General features: G+C 50.6%; 1 protein-coding gene across 1 annotated transcript; it reads left to right on the top strand.

Annotated features, from left to right (window-relative positions):
- Window positions 1-6905: 6905 nt before the first annotated feature.
- Window positions 6906-17329, top strand: TMEM160 (transmembrane protein 160). The gene is made up of 3 exons (XM_050928250.1): window positions 6906-7089; window positions 13089-13181; window positions 16449-17329. Exons 1-3 carry the CDS (start codon window positions 6906-6908, stop codon window positions 16703-16705), a joined length of 534 nt encoding a protein of 177 aa, XP_050784207.1. The 3' UTR covers window positions 16706-17329.
- Window positions 17330-19068: the final 1739 nt, after the last annotated feature.

Here is a 19068-nt window from a genome sequence, read left to right as displayed (position 1 = left end):
CACTGGTCCTGGAGGCTCTGTATTTTAATTTAATTTTAAATGAAGCTTCTTAAACATTTTAAAAACTTTATTTACTTTACATACAACAATAATTTAGTTATATATTATAGACTTATGGAAAGAGACCTTCTAAAAATGTTAAAATGTATGACTGGCACTCGAAACCTTAAATTAGAGTGAATAAATGAAGACTCGGCACTCCACTTCCAAAAGGTTGCCGACCCCTGGATTATATTGTCATGGAGTCATAGGCCTGGTGCTCTGGAATTGCTCTGTATGAAGCTAGGCAGAACTCTGGTGTAGTGTGCCATGAAGTCTTTTCGGCTAAGGCCTTCCTGGGTCTGGCCTCGGAGCATTCAGCACCCCCATGCACTTCATGGCTGACTGCGGAGTTGGGGTGCAGGGTCCCCTTGGCTGGAACCCTGGGAGAAGCCAGGGGGATCCTGCACCCCAACTCCGCAGTCAGCCATGACTCTCAGCCAGCATATAAAACAGGTTTATTAGTTAACAGGAACAAAGAGTAGAACAGAGCTTGTTAACACAGAAAGCAGGACCGTTCAGTAAAGTCCATCTTGAGGGGAGGGAACGCCAGAGCCTTGAGATCCTGACCCTCCCCCTTGGGCCTCAAAACAGAAGACTGCCTCGCTTCCAGCAGCCATGCTTGTTGCCCCATCTCAGTTCTCTATCTTACCTCCTGGACAAAGTGTCACCTGGTTGAATTTCCCTCCTGGTACTCAGGTTTGCCTACATACAGGCAGTTGGAGGAGCCTCACCTATCACTGAGGGTCTCAATTCTTATCCTTATCCCCACCACCTAGGCTAAATATACAGGGAAACTGAGGCACACACAGTATTCATGCACAACATTAAGGTTCATGTATAACATAAAGGGAAAGAAGCCACTTCCTCACAAATATCCATGTTTATTTTTAAGCATATATTTTATTTTTACAGATTGAAATTTTCAGTTGCAGGAAAATTATGGGGTGGGGGTGTCAGTAAATACTCATGCAATGACAACACACGATGAGCTTTAAGAGTGTTGTACCTATTAAACCACAAACTGTCAACATCACGTCAAACTAGGCAAAGTAAATAGCCTTCAATCAAACTCAAGTAAGTTCTCAAGCAGCATTGTCTTATGTGGCCCAGCTGTAAATGCCAGTCATTATCTATGGAAATATTTTTTCACGAGTTTGTGTGTGGACAGTGAAACTGACATTGACCAACATCTACCAATTAAAAAAATGGAATCCTTCCATGCCTACTGTAACACGCTGGCTTGCCTTTTTAGGGTATGTCTGCACTGCATTTAGCTACCCATGGCTGGCCTGTGCCAGCTGACTCAGGCTAAGGCTCTGTTTAATTGCCACTGCCTGAGGCTGAACATCGACACTGCAATTAAACAGACCCTTAGCCCGAGCCCAAGTCAGCTGGCATGGGTCAGTCATGGGTGTCTAATTGCAGGGCAGACATATCCATAAGGGCTTGAGGCCTGGGACTGGCCAGCCCTACTTACTAAGTAGGCACAGATGTGCAGCCAGTGGGTGATTCCCATATAAGAACAGCAGGACACTGTGGGAAAGCTCAAGAAGGCTGGAGACAGACTCCTACAGGGAAGACTCTGAGACCAGGGGAGCTGGCCATACTAGGAAGGGCTGGGAGTAGCCTACCAAAACAAGAAAGTCCTATGCCCAGCTTAAGGCTGGAGGGAAGATTTTTGTGTTTAATTCTGAATTTTAAGTTACTCAATCAGATCCTAAGACATGCTGTTATTGGATTTGCAAAGTCTGTTTTGAGTTTACTGAGAAACTAGGAGAGGAAACTGCAGTGAGGGGCCACTTGCAGTGGCCACAAGGGGGCACCTGGGAGGAGGCCACTCATTGGCACCTAGACACAGTCATTAAGGTTCCCAAAGCGAAGCTTGGTTTTAGGCTTTACTTGTGTAAAGCTGATAGATGCCGGTTGTCATCAGCTGGGATCACATCTGGGATCTCTGGAGCTCAATGCATGAGCTGCTACTGCATGAGCTAAAAGACATCTCTTTCTTAGTCTTAGGTTTAGAGGCGGGGAGTCGACCTAAGATATGCAACTTCAGCTACGTGAATACCTCGGGCAACGCTGGATTCAGGGGGCTAGCCCAAGCATGCTAGGGCATGGATGTCACAGTGTAGACATACCCTTACTGAGTGAAACTAATTGAAATCAGCCTGTCTATCCAGCCCAAAGGGCACAGTATGTCTGCGGTATCTGGCAGGCTGCTGCTCAAGTCTCTTCAATAAAAGGACTTCCCAAGGAACACAAAACAAGCTACTTACCTGGCTAACCCAGGCTACGGGGGCCCAGACTCCTTTCATTCTACACCCATCTCTTTGGTCCAGCACTAGTCCCAGGACCACATCCTTCCTTCTGCAGCCCTCCTCCCTAACTGTGCTGCTGGCTGGCTTTTATAATCACATGGTCTGTTCTCATCAGGGTCTGATAATCAGCCTGGGCTGGCTGGCCCCAGGAACACTGGCCTGTTGCAGTATCCATTGGTGTAGTGTCAGCCTTACGTAAGAAGTCCTGAAGCTGAGTTCTCCCCCGCGCCCCTTGGTAATGTAGTGCTGGAGTGAGTTTGGTATTGATGTATCTCCTGGACAGTGATGCTGAGCGATTCTTTAGGTCTGTTTCATGGAAAGCTTTTTGCAAATTGCATTTTCATCCTCGTGCTATGCTGTGAAATGGAATTCCAGAGGTCGAGAAAGTTTGGCTTCCTAAAGGCTTCACCAAGAGCCAGTGGCACTGGAACAATTTTTACAGTGCGGTTGCTGAAAGCCAGTGGTCCCCCACCAAACTTTTAACTTTACCCCCCCTTTAGTCCTGTCTGTGCCCCCCCTTCAACTGGGGCCAGGCAGGACCATGGCTTTGGTGGTGGGGCGACAGATGGGTAAGGGGGGCCTGTCATAAACGTACAGCTAAGGGTAGCATAAAATCCCTCTTTACCCTGTAAAAGGTTAATTTCTTTTACCTGTAAAGGGTTAAGAAGCTCAGATAACCTGGCTGGCACCTGACCAAAAGGACCAATAAGGGGAGAAGATACTTTCAAATCTGTTCCCTCCAACTGCCATGGAACATTCAGGGCCCAGCATTCCACCCCAGCCCCCTCCCACCCCCAGTGCCAGCGTTCCCTCCAACTGCCATGGAACATTCAGGGCCCAACATTCCACCCCAGCCCCCTCCCACCCCCAGTGCCAGCGTTCCCTCCAACTGCAATGGAACATTCAGGGCCCAGCATTCCACCCCAGCCCCCTCCCACCCCCAGTGCCAGCGTTCCCTCCAACTGCCATGGAACATTCAGGGCCCAACATTCCACCCCAGCCCCCTCCCACCCCCAGTGCCACTGTTCCCTCCAACTGCCATGGAACATTCAGGGCCCAGCATTCCACCCCAGCCCCCTCCCACCCCCAGTGCCACTGTTCCCTCCAACTGCCATGGAACATTCAGGGCCCAGCATTCCACCCCAGCCCCCTCCCACCCCCAGTGCCACTGTTCCCTCCAACTGCCACGGAACATTCAGGGCCCAGCATTCCACCCCAGCCCCCTCCCACCCCCAGTGCCAGCGTTCCCTCCAACTGCCATGGAACATTCAGGGCCCAGCATTCCACCCCAGCCCCCTCCCACCCCCAGTGCCACTGTTCCCTCCAACTGCCATGGAACATTCAGGGCCCAGCATTCCACCCCAGCCCCCTCCCACCCCCAGTGCCACTGTTCCCTCCAACTGCCACGGAACATTCAGGGCCCAGCATTCTACCCCAGCTCCTTCCCACCCCCACTGCCAGCGTTCCCTCCAACTGCCATGGAACATTCAGGGCCCAGCATTCCACCCCAGCCCCCTCCCACCCCCAGTGCCACTGTTCCCTCCAACTGCCACGGAACATTCAGGGCCCAGCATTCCACCCCAGCCCCCTCCCACCCCAGTGCCACTGTTCCCTCCAACTGCCACGGAACATTCAGGGCCCAGCATTCCACCCCAGCCCCCTCCCACCCCCAGTGCCAGCGTTCCCTCCAACTGCCATGGAACATTCAGGGCCCAACATTCCATCCCAGCCCCCTCCCACCCCCAGTGCCACTGTTCCCTCCAACTGCCATGGAACATTCAGGGCCCAACGTTCCTCCCCAGCCCCCTCCCACCCCCAGTGCCACTGTTCCCTTCAACTGCCACGGAACATTCAGGGCCCAGCATTCCACCCCAGCCCCCTCCCACCCCCAGTGCCACTGTTCCCTCCAACTGCCATGGAACATTCAGGCCCAGCATTCTACCCCAGCCCCCTCCCACCCCAGTGCCAGCGTTCCCCTCCAACTGCCATGGAACATTCAGGGCCCAACATTCCATCCCAGCCCCCTCCCACCCCCAGTGCCACTGTTCCCTCCAACTGCCACGGAACATTCAGGGCCCAGCATTCTACCCCAGCTCCTTCCCACCCCCACTGCCAGCGTTCCCTCCAACTGCCATGGAACATTCAGGGCCCAGCATTCCACCCCAGCCCCCTCCCACCCCCAGTGCCACTGTTCCCTCCAACTGCCACGGAACATTCAGGGCCCAGCGTTCCACCCCAGCCCCCTCCCACCCCCAGTGCCAGCGTTCCCTCCAACTGCCACGGAACATTCAGGGCCCAGCATTCCACCCCAGCCCCCTCCCACCCCCAGTGCCAGCGTTCCCTCCAACTGCCATGGAACATTCAGGGCCCAGCATTCCACCCCAGCCCCCTCCCACCCCCAGTGCCAGCGTTCCCTCCAACTGCCATGGAACATTCAGGGCCCAGCATTCCACCCCAGCCCCCTCCCACCCCCAGTGCCACTGTTCCCTCCAACTGCCATGGAACATTCAGGGCCCAGCATTCCACCCCAGCCCCCTCCCACCCCCAGTGCCACTGTTCCCTCCAACTGCCATGGAACATTCAGGGCCCAACGTTCCTCCCCAGCCCCCTCCCACCCCCAGTGCCACTGTTCCCTCCAACTGCCAACGGAACATTCAGGGCCCAGCATTCCACCCCAGCCCCCTCCCACCCCCAGTGCCACTGTTCCCTCCAACTGCCATGGAACATTCAGGGCCCAGCATTCCACCCCAGCCCCCTCCCACCCCCAGTGCCAGCGTTCCCTCCAACTGCCATGGAAACTTTGGGGCCCAACATTCCATCCCAGCCCCCTCCCACCCCCCAGTGCCACTGTTCCCTCCAACTGCCATGGAACATTCGGGGCCCAACATTCTACCCCAGCCCCCTCCCACCCCCAGTGCCAGCGTTCCCTCCAACTGCCATGGAACATTCGGGACCCAGCATTCCACCTCAGCCCCCTCCCACCCCCAGTGCCACTGTTCCCTCCAACTGCCATGGAACATTCGGGACCCAGCATTCCACCTCAGCCCCCTCCCACCCCCAGTGCCACTGTTCCCTCCAACTGCCACGGAACATTCAGGGCCCAGCATTCCACCTCAGCCCCCTCCCACCCCCAGTGCCAGCGTTCCCTCCAACTGCCATGGAACATTCAGGGCCCAGCATTCCACCCCAGCCCCCTCCCACCCCCAGTGCCACTGTTCCCTCCAACTGCCACGGAACATTCAGGGCCCAGCATTCCACCCCAGCCCCCTCCCACCCCCAGTGCCAGCGTTCCCTCCAACTGCCATGGAAACTTTGGGGCCCAACATTCCATCCCAGCCCCCTCCCACCCCCCAGTGCCACTGTTCCCTCCAACTGCCATGGAACATTCGGGGCCCAACATTCTACCCCAGCCCCCTCCCACCCCCAGTGCCAGCGTTCCCTCCAACTGCCATGGAACATTCGGGGCCCAACATTCCATCCCAGCCCCCTCCCACCCCCAGTGCCACTGTTCCCTCCAACTGCCATGGAACATTCGGGGCCCAACATTCCACCCCAGCCCCCTCCCACCCCCAGTGCCACTGTTCCCTCCAACTGCCATGGAACATTCGGGGCCCAACATTCCACCCCAGCCCCCTCCCACCCCCAGTGCCACTGTTCCCTCCAACTGCCATGGAACATTCAGGGCCCAACGTTCCTCCCCAGCCCCCTCCCACCCCCAGTGCCACTGTTCCCTCCAACTGCCACGGAACATTCAGGGCCCAGCATTCCACCCCAGCCCCCTCCCACCCCCAGTGCCAGCGTTCCCTCCAACTGCCATGGAACCTTTGGGGCCCAACATTCCACCCCAGCCCCCTCCCACCCCCAGTGCCACTGTTCCCTCCAACTGCCAGGGAACATTCGGGGCCCAGCATTCCACCCCACCCCCCTCCCACCCCCAGTGCCAGCGTTCCCTCCAACTGCCAGGGAACATTCGGGGCCCAGCATTCCACCCCACCCCCCTCCCACCCCCAGTGCCACTGTTCCCTCCAACTGCCAGGGAACATTCGGGGCCCAGCATTCCACCCCAGCCCCCTCCCACCCCCAGTGCCACTGTTCCTTCCAACTGCCACGGAACCTCCCTTTGGGGTTCCTATGTTCCCCGGCCACAGCTCCCAAGCAACATTCAATCCCCTCCCGCCCCACCTGTCAGCCTCCACCAGCCACCCTTCCCGGCATGCAATGCTCCACCCGCAGCGCTGCCAGGTGGGGAGACTACACGTCCCAGCATGCAATTCTCCCCCACGAGCGCCGATTCCTCCCTCGTGAGGGTGGGGCTGCGATTCTCACGACTGAGGGGCTGGGCTATCGAGCCTATTGGCGGCTCTCTCTGGAAGGGGGCGTGGTTATTGCGAGTGGCAGGCTCGCTGACCTATCCTGCTGGGGTCCCGCCCCTTGGAGGGTGGTGCTCCTGTGAGTGACAGCCCGGACCACTTATCCGCGTTGGGACTCCCTCCCGTCCTTTTTCGGGGGCCGTGGCAGGGCTGCGGGTGCCGGGGAGACTCCGCCATGGGCTGGTGGGCGCGGGCTGTGGGGCGGGCGGCCGGGCGCTTCCTGCGGGGGGCGGCCGGGCGCGGGCCCCCCCGAGGGCCCCGGTGCCGCTCGAGCCGGGCCCCTTCCTCCCCGCCGCCTCCCCCGGTCTCGGAGCTGGACAGGGCGGACGCCTGGCTGCTCCGGAAGGCGCATGAGACGGGTCAGCGCGGGAGGCCCGGCCCGGCCGGGGGCGGCTGAGGGGGGGGCACGTGGTGGGGAACAGGGGGGCTGTGGGAGGGGGAAGGGACCCAAGGGTGGGGGGGCACATGGTGGGGAACGGGGGCTGTGTGGTAGGAGCACATGGTGGGGAGGAAGGGGGGCTGTGGGGTGCGGGAAGGGGACCATGGGGGACAGGGGAGCTGTGTGGAAGGGGTACATGGTGGGGGGGCTGTGGGAGGGGGAAGGGGCCCACAGAAGACAGGAGGGCTGTGTGGTAGGAGCACATGGTGGGGAACGGGGGCTGTGTGGTAGGAGCACATGGTGGGGAGGAAGGGGGGCTGTGGGGTGCGGGAAGGGGACCATGGAGGACAGGGGAGCTGTGTGGAAGGGGCACATGGTGGGGGGCCCGTGGGAGGGGGAAGGGGCCCGTGGGAGGGGGAAGGGGCCCATAGAAGACAGGAGGGCTGTGTGGAAGGGACACATGGTGGGGAACAGGGGGGCTGTGGGAGGGGGAAGGGGCACATGGTGGGGGGACAGGGGAGCTGTGTGGAAGGGGCACATGGTGGGGGGACAGGGGAGCTGTGTGGAAGGGGTACATGGTGGGGGGGCTGTGGGAGGGGGAAGGGGCCCATAGAAGACAGGAGGGCTGTGTGGTAGGAGCACATGGTGGGGAACGGGGGCTGTGTGGTAGGGGTACATGGTGGGGAGGAGGGGGGCTATGGGGTGTGGGAAGGGGACCATGGGGGACAGGGGAGCTGTGTGGAAGGGGTACATGGTGGGGGGCCCATGGGAGGGGGAAGGGGCCCATGGGAGGGGGAAGGGGCCCATAGAAGACAGGAGGGCTGTGTGGTAGGAGCACATGGTGGGGGGTCAGGGGGGCTGTGGGGTGCGGGAAGGGGACCATGGAGGACAGGGGAGCTGTGTGGAAGAGGCACATGGTGGGGGGCTGTGGGAGGGGGAAGGGGCCCATAGGAGACAGGGGGGCTGTGTGGAAGGGGCACATGGTGGGGAACAGGGGGCCTGTGTGGAAGGGGCACGTGATGGGGAACAGGAGGGCTGTGGGAGGGGGAAGGGGCACATGGTGGGGGGACAGGGGAGCTGTGTGGAAGGTGTACATGGTGGGGGGGCTGTGGGAGGGGGAAGGGGCCCGTGGGAGGGGGAAGGGGCCCACAGAAGACAGGAGGGCTGTGGGGGGGCACATGGTGGGGAACAGGGGGGCTGTGTGGAAGGGGTACATGGTGGGGAGGAGGGGGGCTATGGGGTGTGGGAAGGGGACCATGGGGGACAGGGGAGCTGTGTGGAAGAGGCACATGGTGGGGGGGCTGTGGGAGGGGGAAGGGGCCCATAGGAGACAGGGGGGCTGTGTGGAAGGGGCACATGGTGGGGAACAGGGGGGCTGTGTGGAAGGGGCACATGGTGGGGAGGAAGGGGGGCTGTGGGGTGTGGGAAGGGGACCATGGGGGACAGGGGAGCTGTGTGGAAGGCGCACGTGGTGGGGGGGCTGTGGGAGGGGGAAGGGGCCCATAGGAGACAGGGGGGCTGTGTGGAAGGGGCACATGGTGGGGAACAGGGGGGCTGTATGGAAGGGGCACATGCTGGGGAGGAGGGGGGCTATGGGAGGTGAGAAGGAGCCCATGGGGGGGCAGGGTGGAGGAAGGGAGTCAATGGGGAGGGGTCCATGGTGGGGGGGGGCTGTGAGGAGGAGAGCTGGAGGGGAGGAGTGGCTATAGTTGGGGATGGAGGCAGGTGGGCTGTAGGGGAGGTGTGCTCTGGTCAAAGGAGGAGGCCTGTGGTGGGGGGGGTGTTGGGTTGGAGGGGGGAGGGAGGCTTTAGGGAGGTTGTGGGGGGGCTGTAAGGGAGTGGGGCCAGGGTAGGAGACAATGTGGATAATGGGGACTGGACATAAGGGTCTTTGGGGCAGCACAGGATGTGAGGATGGGGGCACAGGAGGGTCACTGTACTGTGAGGGCAGGACAGTGGAGGGGATCTCATGAGGTGGTAGCTAGTCCATTTTCGGGTATGATGTGGCCTGAGGCATTGTGGGGGATGGGCTGCTGCCACTTGAGACATGATGTGGGGTGTGTGGACAGGGTGGGTAATGCAGGAACAGTCTGGATTAAGGGCTTGGTGTGGTGTATCAAGGCTCTGTTGGGGATGATGAATGGAACAGTGCAACGTGGGTGAGGGGACAGCACAGAGTTGCAGGTACTCTGATGACAGGAATGGGGTAGGGAACTCTTGGGAATAGCATGGTGGGAAGATGGTGTAGGGGACAGTGCGATGATGGGGTTGTCATAAGGGCTGAAAGGGCATAATGTGGTATTCTAGATGTGGACGTGCACCTTGGGTTGTCACAGTGTGATGGCATCTTGACACATTGTCTTGTTTTGGTTAAAGAGAGTGAGTGTCACTGACCAGGGTGGATAAAAATAATTGATTTAAAAAAAAAATCAAAAACTTCAGATTTTCTTATTTAAATAAGATTTTTTTTATAAAATGCTTTTTGGGGAAAAAACCGATCTAAAGATAGTTTTAATCAAGATACATTATAGCTCAAAGAGATCTCATGGAATAGGGATTATAAATTCTAATTCTATAGAATGAGACAATATATTCATGTAATATTTAAGAAAAGTTTTGTACATGAGTTCCAATAGTTCATGGATTAGGGATGCAATCTTATGGGGTTCCAGGGGCTTCTGCATAGATTATTTAGATTAATCTTTCTGTCTACCCAATGGGACTCAGTGCTCAGTCTAGAAGATACCATCAGAGATGCTTAGTTTTGCAGGTCTCAAACTGTGGATTTGTGTCTCCAGAGATAACATGCTTGTTAAGAGCAAAACTGTTTTTAAAATAAATAAATAAATACCATATATACTTGTTCATTAGCCAGTTCATTTATAAGGCGACCCCCCAAAATCGATAGGTAAAAATAGCAAAAACTGTCTGACCCTTTCGTAAACTGACCTTTTATTTCAGGGATTGGAAGACTTTGGCTCCCGGCCCATCGGGGTAAGCCGCTGGTGGGTTGGAACGTTTTGTTTACCTGGAGTGTCTGCAGGCATGGAACCTCTCAGCTCCCTGTGGCCACTGTTTGCCGTTCCTAGCCAATGAGAACTGCAGGGAGTGGCGCCACTTCCCACAGCTCTCATTGGCTGGGAACAGCAAACCGCGGTCACAGGGAGCCGAGGGGCTCCAGGCCTGCAGACATTCCAGGTAAACAATACAACAATGTATTAGATATTCAATTCAATGATTCCATAGAGTTTAAAATCATCAAATTTTGGTGTAGACCCGCTTATAAGCCAACCCCCGCTCTTTGATGTGTTCCTTTTTTGCCAAAAATACTCAGCTTATGAACAAGTATATACAGTAATATATTGAGGTGAGAAATAACAGCCCTCAACCCTGTTGTCGCTCTGCAAATTTGCATACGTAGAGTCAATCTTTTCTCTCTCTCTCTAAAAGTGCAAAGTTTCAAAAAGTTCAATGAATAGAAGATTGTTGGGGGCGGAATAGATCTAGACAAGGAGATGAAATCTGGAGATAAATGTGAGAAGGGAGGGACAGGCAGTAGAAACAAAAGTGAAACTGTTTGAGCAGCATATTCCATATGTACCATACCAGTCTCTCACTAGAAGAGAGAACCTATAATGGCAACAGGCTGTAAAAGAGACCCAGTTTGGGAATAAGAACCATTCAGTAAATATATTTGCTGATTATATTTTTTAAAGAAAGTCACACCAGTGAACTGGTGGAAGTCCCTTAAGCACTTGGATTCAGGGACTGTTGAAGTGATGATCTCACTTTTAACAGAAGTAGCTGCTTCTGCTGGTGCAGAAAGAATATTTTTTTCCTTTGGACTAAGGCCACGTCTACACTACAGCATAAAATCGAAATTATTAAAACCAGTTTTATAAAACTGGTTTTATAAAATCGATTTTACGCGTCCACACTAGGGCACATTAATTCGGTGGTGTGCGTCCATGGTCCTAGGTTACCATCGATTTCCGGAGCGGTGCACTCTGGGTAGCTCAGTAAAAGAATGAGACCAATAACTTCGATTTCCGTCCACACTAACCCTAAATCGATATAGTAATATCGATTTTAGGGTTACTCCTCTTGTTGGGGAGGAGTACAGAAATTGATTTTAAGAGCCCTTAAAATCGATTTAAAGTGCCGTGTAGTGTGGACGGGAACAGCGTTAAATCGATTTAACGCTGTTTAAATCGATTTAACGCTGTAGTGTGGACCAGGCCTAATTCATTCCAAACTGAGAAATCATTTTGGACCTGAAAAAGCAGGAAAGCTTGTTTTCCATTTCCAGATTATGAACAAACAGGAAATGAATGTAAACATGACTGAGTTAGCTGCAGAAGCCAATATCTTAAGTTTCTCATGTTGACCTGGCTGACGCAGTCTATTTAATTTTTTTTAATATTTCATTAACTATTTTATTTCAAAACAATTTTAACAAAAACAAACCTGATTTTAAAAAACTTGAATGTTTAACTAAATTCAAAAATTCATATGCTTGTTTTGTTAAAAGATTATGTTTGCTATTGAAGAAAAACATCCAGAATACATATTGTTGTTTTAGTTAAATAAAACAATTTAAATGTCTGTCTGGTGATGTTCTCCTTCTAATACAGCATGGCAAGAAAATCCTCCAAATATTAATGATTAACCTGTTGAACTGGAGATAGTTCACCTCCCAGTGACTTCATAAATATCTGCTTCAGTTACCTTTGGTAAATGAAATAACCAAACAATCATTCATTTTCTGATATTGCTGTAAAACTAATCTGAATAGTTTTCAAAATAAATCACTTGAAAAATGTATAGTGTGGGCCTTCTAAAAATGAAAACTACATCTATGAGTTGTGAAAAATATATATTAAGGTTATAAGAACCAACAAGAATGCACTTGTATGTAGAGATCCATGATTAAATGGAGTCTTCCTGACTAGTGATTTAAAACATGATTTAAATTAATTTGATTTAAATCAAATCCACACTGTTACTGACGAACACTAACTACCTTAACGGCAATAGCTTTTACTGCTTTAATGCCTGTTTTCATCCCAAAGAACAGTGCAGTCATCTACGTACGGTGTCACTTCACCTTCCCACTAAAACACACAACTTGGGACAGGAAGTGAGAGAGAATCCCATATCCACTATGGGGGACTAAATGTAATTATCTCAGTTGGGCTGCTGCTCCTGATGCTTGTGAAATGCAGCTTAGGAATTTTAATTGGTACAGGTAGCTAGGACGCTGGTTCTATGTTTTATCTAAAAAATAGCACGGCCCCTCTCACCATGTTGAGCCATCTAAGTCAGTAATGAGACAAAGAGGAGGGCACTCATCTTTCCATCACAATTATTCTACTGTACAGTTTCCCCTTACACCATGCTGTGGCATGTTGATCAGTACTGATTTGAATGGAAGAGCTACCCCCTCACTGAATCATTGGTGCGTCCTGCAGCTTGGGGACTTGGAAACTTCACACCTGAGTGCTATCCATACTAAGCCATACTTAAACATCGCAACCCAAGGTGATGCAGCTGCCTGTTAACTTGATAGGGTGATAGACTGAAAAGGGAAAGTGGGTTTTAATGGGATGAAGCCAGAACTAGAGGCCCAAGGGAGATTTTAACCTATGTTAAAGATGAGCAATAATCATGGTGCCCTTCTTGCCTAGGTCTGGTAGATTGTCTTTCAAAGACACTTTTCTGGAGTTTCCTATTGGTGTGACAGAAGTTTGAGACACTACAGGACCATGTGGAGGTTGGATGCTGTGGAGTCCTGTATTTGAAAGGGGTGAACATGCTATAGACAAAAACCCAAGGCTGTGACAGTTAATCTTTTAAAGAATTTGCTTCCCAGACATAATGGTTCCTAATATCCTCTCTACCACAACAGGGAACAGTATAAACGAAATAACAAATGGCTGAAGAAGAGGAAACTCTAGCTTTCTCCTGTTCTCTACTCAGGTTTCCTGTCCTGGTTTCGCAATGGCTTGCTGGCAACCGGCGTCGGAGTAATTTCTTATGTTCAGAGCGACATAGGACGAGAGGCAGCTTATGGTAAGTAATGCACGCTATAGATGAGCAAGGGTGACATTTGAACTGGACACTGCACCAATGAAAAGTATTATTGTCACCAGATTAGTTAACCGATCACTGAAATGTTGATTTTTGTAACTAAGGTCAGTTCACTTATGCCCTGTCAAACAATTGCTAAGCCCAGAGGTGGCCACATGTCAATTATGGGTGAAGCAATCCAGTCCAGTGTGTACAGAATTAGTCACTTTCATAAAACACTTTGAACCACATGGCTCTAGCAGCTGTTTTCTATACCTGTAAGATCAGAGAAGGTTTATAACCACCTGCATAGCACAGGTCAGACTAGATAGATGACCAGTGGTTCCTTCTGGCCTTAGAATCTATTAATCATTTTTTATAAAGCTCCTACAAATGTATTATCTGGATAGATCTTTAGCCAATAGACTATAATGGCTTATATGATTATAATAGTCTATACGAAGAAGTTAATAGGCATCTTGAAATTGCCTTAGTGCATATTTACGTGCTAGACCAGGGGTAGGCAACCTATGGCACGCGTGCCAAAGATGGCATGCGAGCTGATTTTTAATGGCACTCACACTGCCTGGCTACTGGCCCAGGGGGCTCTGCATTTTAATTTAATTTTAAATGAAGCTTCTGAAATATTTTAAAAACCGTATTTACTTTACATACAACAGTAGTTTAGATGTATATTATAGACCTATAGAAAGAGACCTTTACAAAGATTAAAATATATGACTGGCACACAAAACCTTAAATCAGAGTTAATAAATGAAGACTCGGCACGGCACTTCTGAAAGGTTGCAACCCCTGTGCTAGACCCAGACGGCTCCAGTGCTGTAGCAATGAAATGGTCTGTAAAAGGCCTTTGAATAGTGATTATAGAACACATGCAGGTCTGAGAGTCATGCGTGGATCCAATGTCCAGCTTAGCCCATGAATCCCTGGGTAATAACCTTGAACAATTCACTTAACCCCAATATCACTTAATTTCTCAGTCTGTAAAATGGTGATAATACCCATTGTAATACATTTTGAGAGAGCCATTGAAAAGATGTGGTAAGTATGGATCATACATACAGGCTGCAGCTGTTGGGAGTTACTGAGTTTGAACTCTTGGGTTATTGAATTTCTATGGGGGTTAACTCTCTGCTCCAGGAAAGCTGTTATAAAATGAGGAAGCTGCTAGCAGATATGCTAAAATGGCAGCAAACTGACCTATATGTCCAGGAAAGATATGAATTGTAATGTGTATAAATGTGCTGGACCCTAGACCTTAGAAAAGGAGATGTAGCTGCCCTCAGATGAGATTTAGAGGGTGATGTAAAATTAGGGGAGAGGGAGGAGGATGAATATGTAATACAGAGGCCTGTAATAGGGTGACAGTGTGAAAGTAACGTTCTTGTTCCCGCTGGGCTAGAATCTTGATGTCTGGTGCGCTCATTGGAGGAAAAAATACCAGATTTGATCTTTATATCAGAGGTCATCCATCTACCCATTTACAGAAATGGTGTTTCTCTTGTGAGGCAGTTATATTGCACAGAAGGCCTCCCATTTGAGGAAATTAAAGTTGTCTCATTTCACCAGTTTTATGGGACATGTGCCAAAGATTTGTCAGAAGCATGTGACTGCGTGACAAGATGCAGTGTTGATAACCATTGTGCTGGAAGGGTGGGGCTGCTGTCAGTGTGTAAAACATACACACTAGGATCACGACAAAAACTAGTGATGACCTTTTGACTCAAAGCCCTTTGTCAATGACACGGTGACCTTACCTAGCACTGTGATTTGAGGATCCCAAAGCATGGTACAAGCTCAGAACTGCCTACTCTGTATGGCAGGTGCTCTCTGTCAGGACTTCTTTAAAATCTGTTCTTGGTTCTGCTGTAGACTTGCTGAATGAGCTCTTGGGTAGGTCACTTCCCTTCTCTTTGCCTGCTTGCCCATCTTTAAAATGGGGATAATACAGTCACCTCCCCTGAGGATGTGTGTTTTCATAGAGTACTTGAGATCCTTTGAAGGGTGCTATACAACTGCAAAGTATTTGTGCCGATCCTCTAATCTAGTCTTGCTTCATTTGTTCACTGATGCCACATGCTAGTACTTAGCCTCCTAATTCCCTACGAAGAAAGTAATGTGATGACATAAATAGCTGACTGGGACATAGATGAATCAGCTAGGAGGACCACTCTCGCTGCTTTCTTCTGCACACAGACTACAGGGAAGGGAGAGGAAATGCAAGAGAAATATGGGACTGTTGCAAATAATTTTGCTTGAGTATGGTTATTTTAAAGCTCACCACAGTGTGGTGCAATGGTTCTTCAAAACTGAAGAGAGAAGAATTGTATTTGTAAGTTGCCTCATGTTATGAAGAGTTGTGCGTTTATGGTTGAGCTGTATCCGGTTGAAGAATTCTTGACTTTAAGACAGGAAGTTCAGGCCAACTTTTATCTCTTGTTCTGTTTTTAAAAATTGGCCTGGTCTGTTTGATTACAATGAAAGCCATTTGGGATTTTGATTTCTTGCAGTGTTTGCAACTCAACCATTGCAGCTTGGGGCTAACACAGAGGAACTTTGTGACAGAGTTGAGAAGAAAACCCTTGAATCCTGAGACCCAGTCATGTGCTTTAGCCATCCTTCCTCCCTTCCTCTCCCCCCACCCCCCAAGAAACAACTCTTCAGAACATGTACAAGGCAGTTTTCCTTAAACCCTAACTCAAAGTGGAGAAATCATAGGGAAGACTTTCTGGCATCACCTGCACTGGCAGAATTGTGCTTAATACAGTTGTTAGCTGCAGTGTTGTAGCACATCTTGCTTGACTTGTGTGAATGGGGATTTATTAAAACGCCCCCCTAGGGAGTCTGGAACAATTTTATAACACAGTCAATCCATGTCTATGCTAGCCAGGGAAACCCTGCCAGCAACGGTCATGTACAGTGCCTGTCGTAACTAGCATGGCCCTGAGTCCATTATAAAGAGACAGAATGGCCTAGAAGTTAGGGCACTAGGCTAGGACTTGGGAGACCTGAGTTCAGTTTCTTGTTCTGCCACAGACTTCCTGAATGACCTTCGCCAAGTCACTTCTTCTGTCTGTGCTCCTTACCCTATCGTGCAGATGGGGATCTTAGCACTTCCCTACTTCACAGGGATGTTAGGAGAATAAATTACATTAAAGACTCAGCTGCTCAGATTTTTCCCTTGGAGGATGGTTTACCAGGCTCTGCTCCAGATGCATGGATGGATTTCATTCTCTGTTTCTACTCTAGGTTTCTTCATTCTCGGCGGGATTTGTGTCTCTTACGGCAGCGCCTCCTACCTTGTCAGCCTCTTCCTCCTCCGCCGCACCATGATGCTTGCTTTCTCCACGGCCCTGCTGAATGGCACGGTGGTCACAACAGTGGCACTGTTCTGGCTGTGCGCCATCTCCCTCTACATCGGTCGCCTTGAGGTTGAGATCATACAGGAGGACAGTGGTGATGATTGCCAGGACACAGAAAAGGATGATGGGAAGTCGGACGAGTAAAGACCAAGGTCCTGGAGAATTTTGCTGCTTTCATGATGGTCATTTAGAATGTTCTCCAGTGTGCTCAGTGGACTGAGTTTTAATGCAATAGATAGTGCCCATGGGCTGTCCTGCTCAGTGTCCAAAGGCACGAAGAAAGGGCAGCTTTTTTGTAAATAAGACACTGTGGTGGCTGCTTTATATTTATTTAACATTTTCCAGATTGGCAGTGAGAATTAGCATTAATAAAATTGGATCATCGAACAGAAATATGGCTGCAGGACACCCTGCTTTGGTAGCAGATGGATTGGTGGGACGGCTTCCCAGCTGGGAGCTTGCGTTGCTGTCAAAATGGATCTCTGATGCTTTTAAAAAGCTGGCTGTCCATTGAGATCCTGTGCTCTCGTCTCCCACATACATCCCATGTCTGTTCTGCCAGGTATGCAGAAGCTGGAAATTTTAAGCCAAATTCAGCTGATGCTCCCTAGAAATGTTGAATCACAACAGTATCCCATGGAGCTCGATCCTGCTGCCCCGGCATACATTGTAAAGTTAGCACATCACATTGAGGTTACTCACTATGCCTCTTGAGCCCATTTTACATCCAGATCAGTTAATGTTTGTATTAAAAAGATCAAAACAAAACTGCTCTCTTCCTGTGTCTGAATGAAATGTACACTCTAGGATTACTCTTTCTCACCCTCCCCATATCCACTTGCAGAAAGGGCCTGATTACGTTGTTATGCAGGTTAAACTTCCATTGATTTCCATGAGCTTTGTTTCCATAAGGGCTACAGGATCAGGCCCTCATGTGTGCTGCCCTTTCTCTGCTGTTGCCTTGAGAGGAACAGTTGTAGCTTTTTTTTAAATTGCTGTTAAACTCCACAAGCACCAATCTGGGAAGCGTAAGACTGGGAGTTGAGAGTACGGTTCCAGTCCTACCCTTGCTGCTGCTTTGCTCAGGTCACGTATTGCGCTTTGCCTCAGTTTAGTTATCTCTAAAATGGGATATAATTGCCTACTTCTTGGGTAAAAGGTTTGTAGAGCATATTTGAGATCCTCCAGTGGGAGGAGTAAAGGATAGGCAAAGTATTTCTTTTTGATCTATAAAACTGTTTACTTAGGGTATGTCTACACTATCCGCCGGATTGGCGGGCAGCGATTGATCCAGCGAGGGTTGATTTATCGTGTCTAGTCTAGACGCGATAAATTGAACCCGAGCACTCTCCCGTCAACTCCTGTACTCCGCTGCCGCGAGATGCTCAGGCAGAGTCGACGGGGGAGCGGCAGGAGTCGACTCACCGCAGTGGAGACGCCGCGGTGAATAGGTCTAAGTACGTTGACTTCAGCTACGTTATTCAGGTAGCTGAGTACATGTGGGCGGAAATGACCCTGTGAATAGCTAGAAGTAAGGCCACCTATCAGTGCAAATAAAGGGAGGGAAATGTGATGCAACCAATTAGAAACCTCACCTGGCTGTGACTGCATCTGTTCCCCTCTCCCAAACATTATTACTTTCATTTCTTCCAATGGTTGGTTTTCACTGGTCTGAACAATCATTTGCCGCGTTGTTCATTTGAAACTTCACGACGTTGTGATCTGGAGGCTTGATCCATCCTGCAAGGCAGGAAACAAAATCAAGGGCCTGGATCCTTGACTCTGGAGAACACACTTTATACTTCCTTGCCCCATGGGCTGCCTCTTTTCCAGATGTAACTTGTACTGGCATTCTGAGTTACACTGGCTGGCTGCAGCTCCAAAGTGCTGATGTGCTAGCAAAACATCAGATAGAGAAATCCTGGCCATGTCTTCTACACCAATGGGGTGTGCTGTGGTGTAGGAACCTCTGTACCAGTTCTGCCCTATTGGATGCGTCTATGCTGGGAGGATCTCCCGGGGGCTGGTTATGTTGGCTTTCGGGTCAGAATCTCCAGGCACTGCCATGCAAGTATTTTCCCAACAGAACACTAGGAATAGCAGCTTTTACAAAGTGCTCTAAAACCCCCAGCCGAAAGATGCAAAGCCTGTGCAGATAATTTGGTGAGAGGCTTTTTATAGTCTCCTGACATCGCTCCAACAAAATCCTCTTACTTTGTAGGAATAATGGAGAACAGTCTCTCTCTGAATTAGAGAGTCTTGCAGTTGGTATCCTAGCACCTCATGTATGCGGAGTAAATACTAAGAGGACCTTATGGAATTCCAGCTTTACACTAGTTTGATAGAGCATAATTTGGCCCCGTCTCTTGGCCTCCAGGAAATGACGCTTGTGAAAGCCAGGTGATAAAGACACGGCTATTTTTCAAACCAGAGGTGGCAACCCATTGATTTAAAGCCTCTCTGGGCAACGCATAGTGACTCCGCTCCAGGCATAAGCAATTGATGTA

This window comes from Gopherus flavomarginatus, chromosome 18 (genome assembly GCF_025201925.1).
Source record: "Gopherus flavomarginatus isolate rGopFla2 chromosome 18, rGopFla2.mat.asm, whole genome shotgun sequence".
Classification (NCBI taxonomy): Eukaryota; Metazoa; Chordata; order Testudines; family Testudinidae; genus Gopherus; species Gopherus flavomarginatus.
This window is presented reverse-complemented; position numbering and strand designations above follow the sequence as displayed.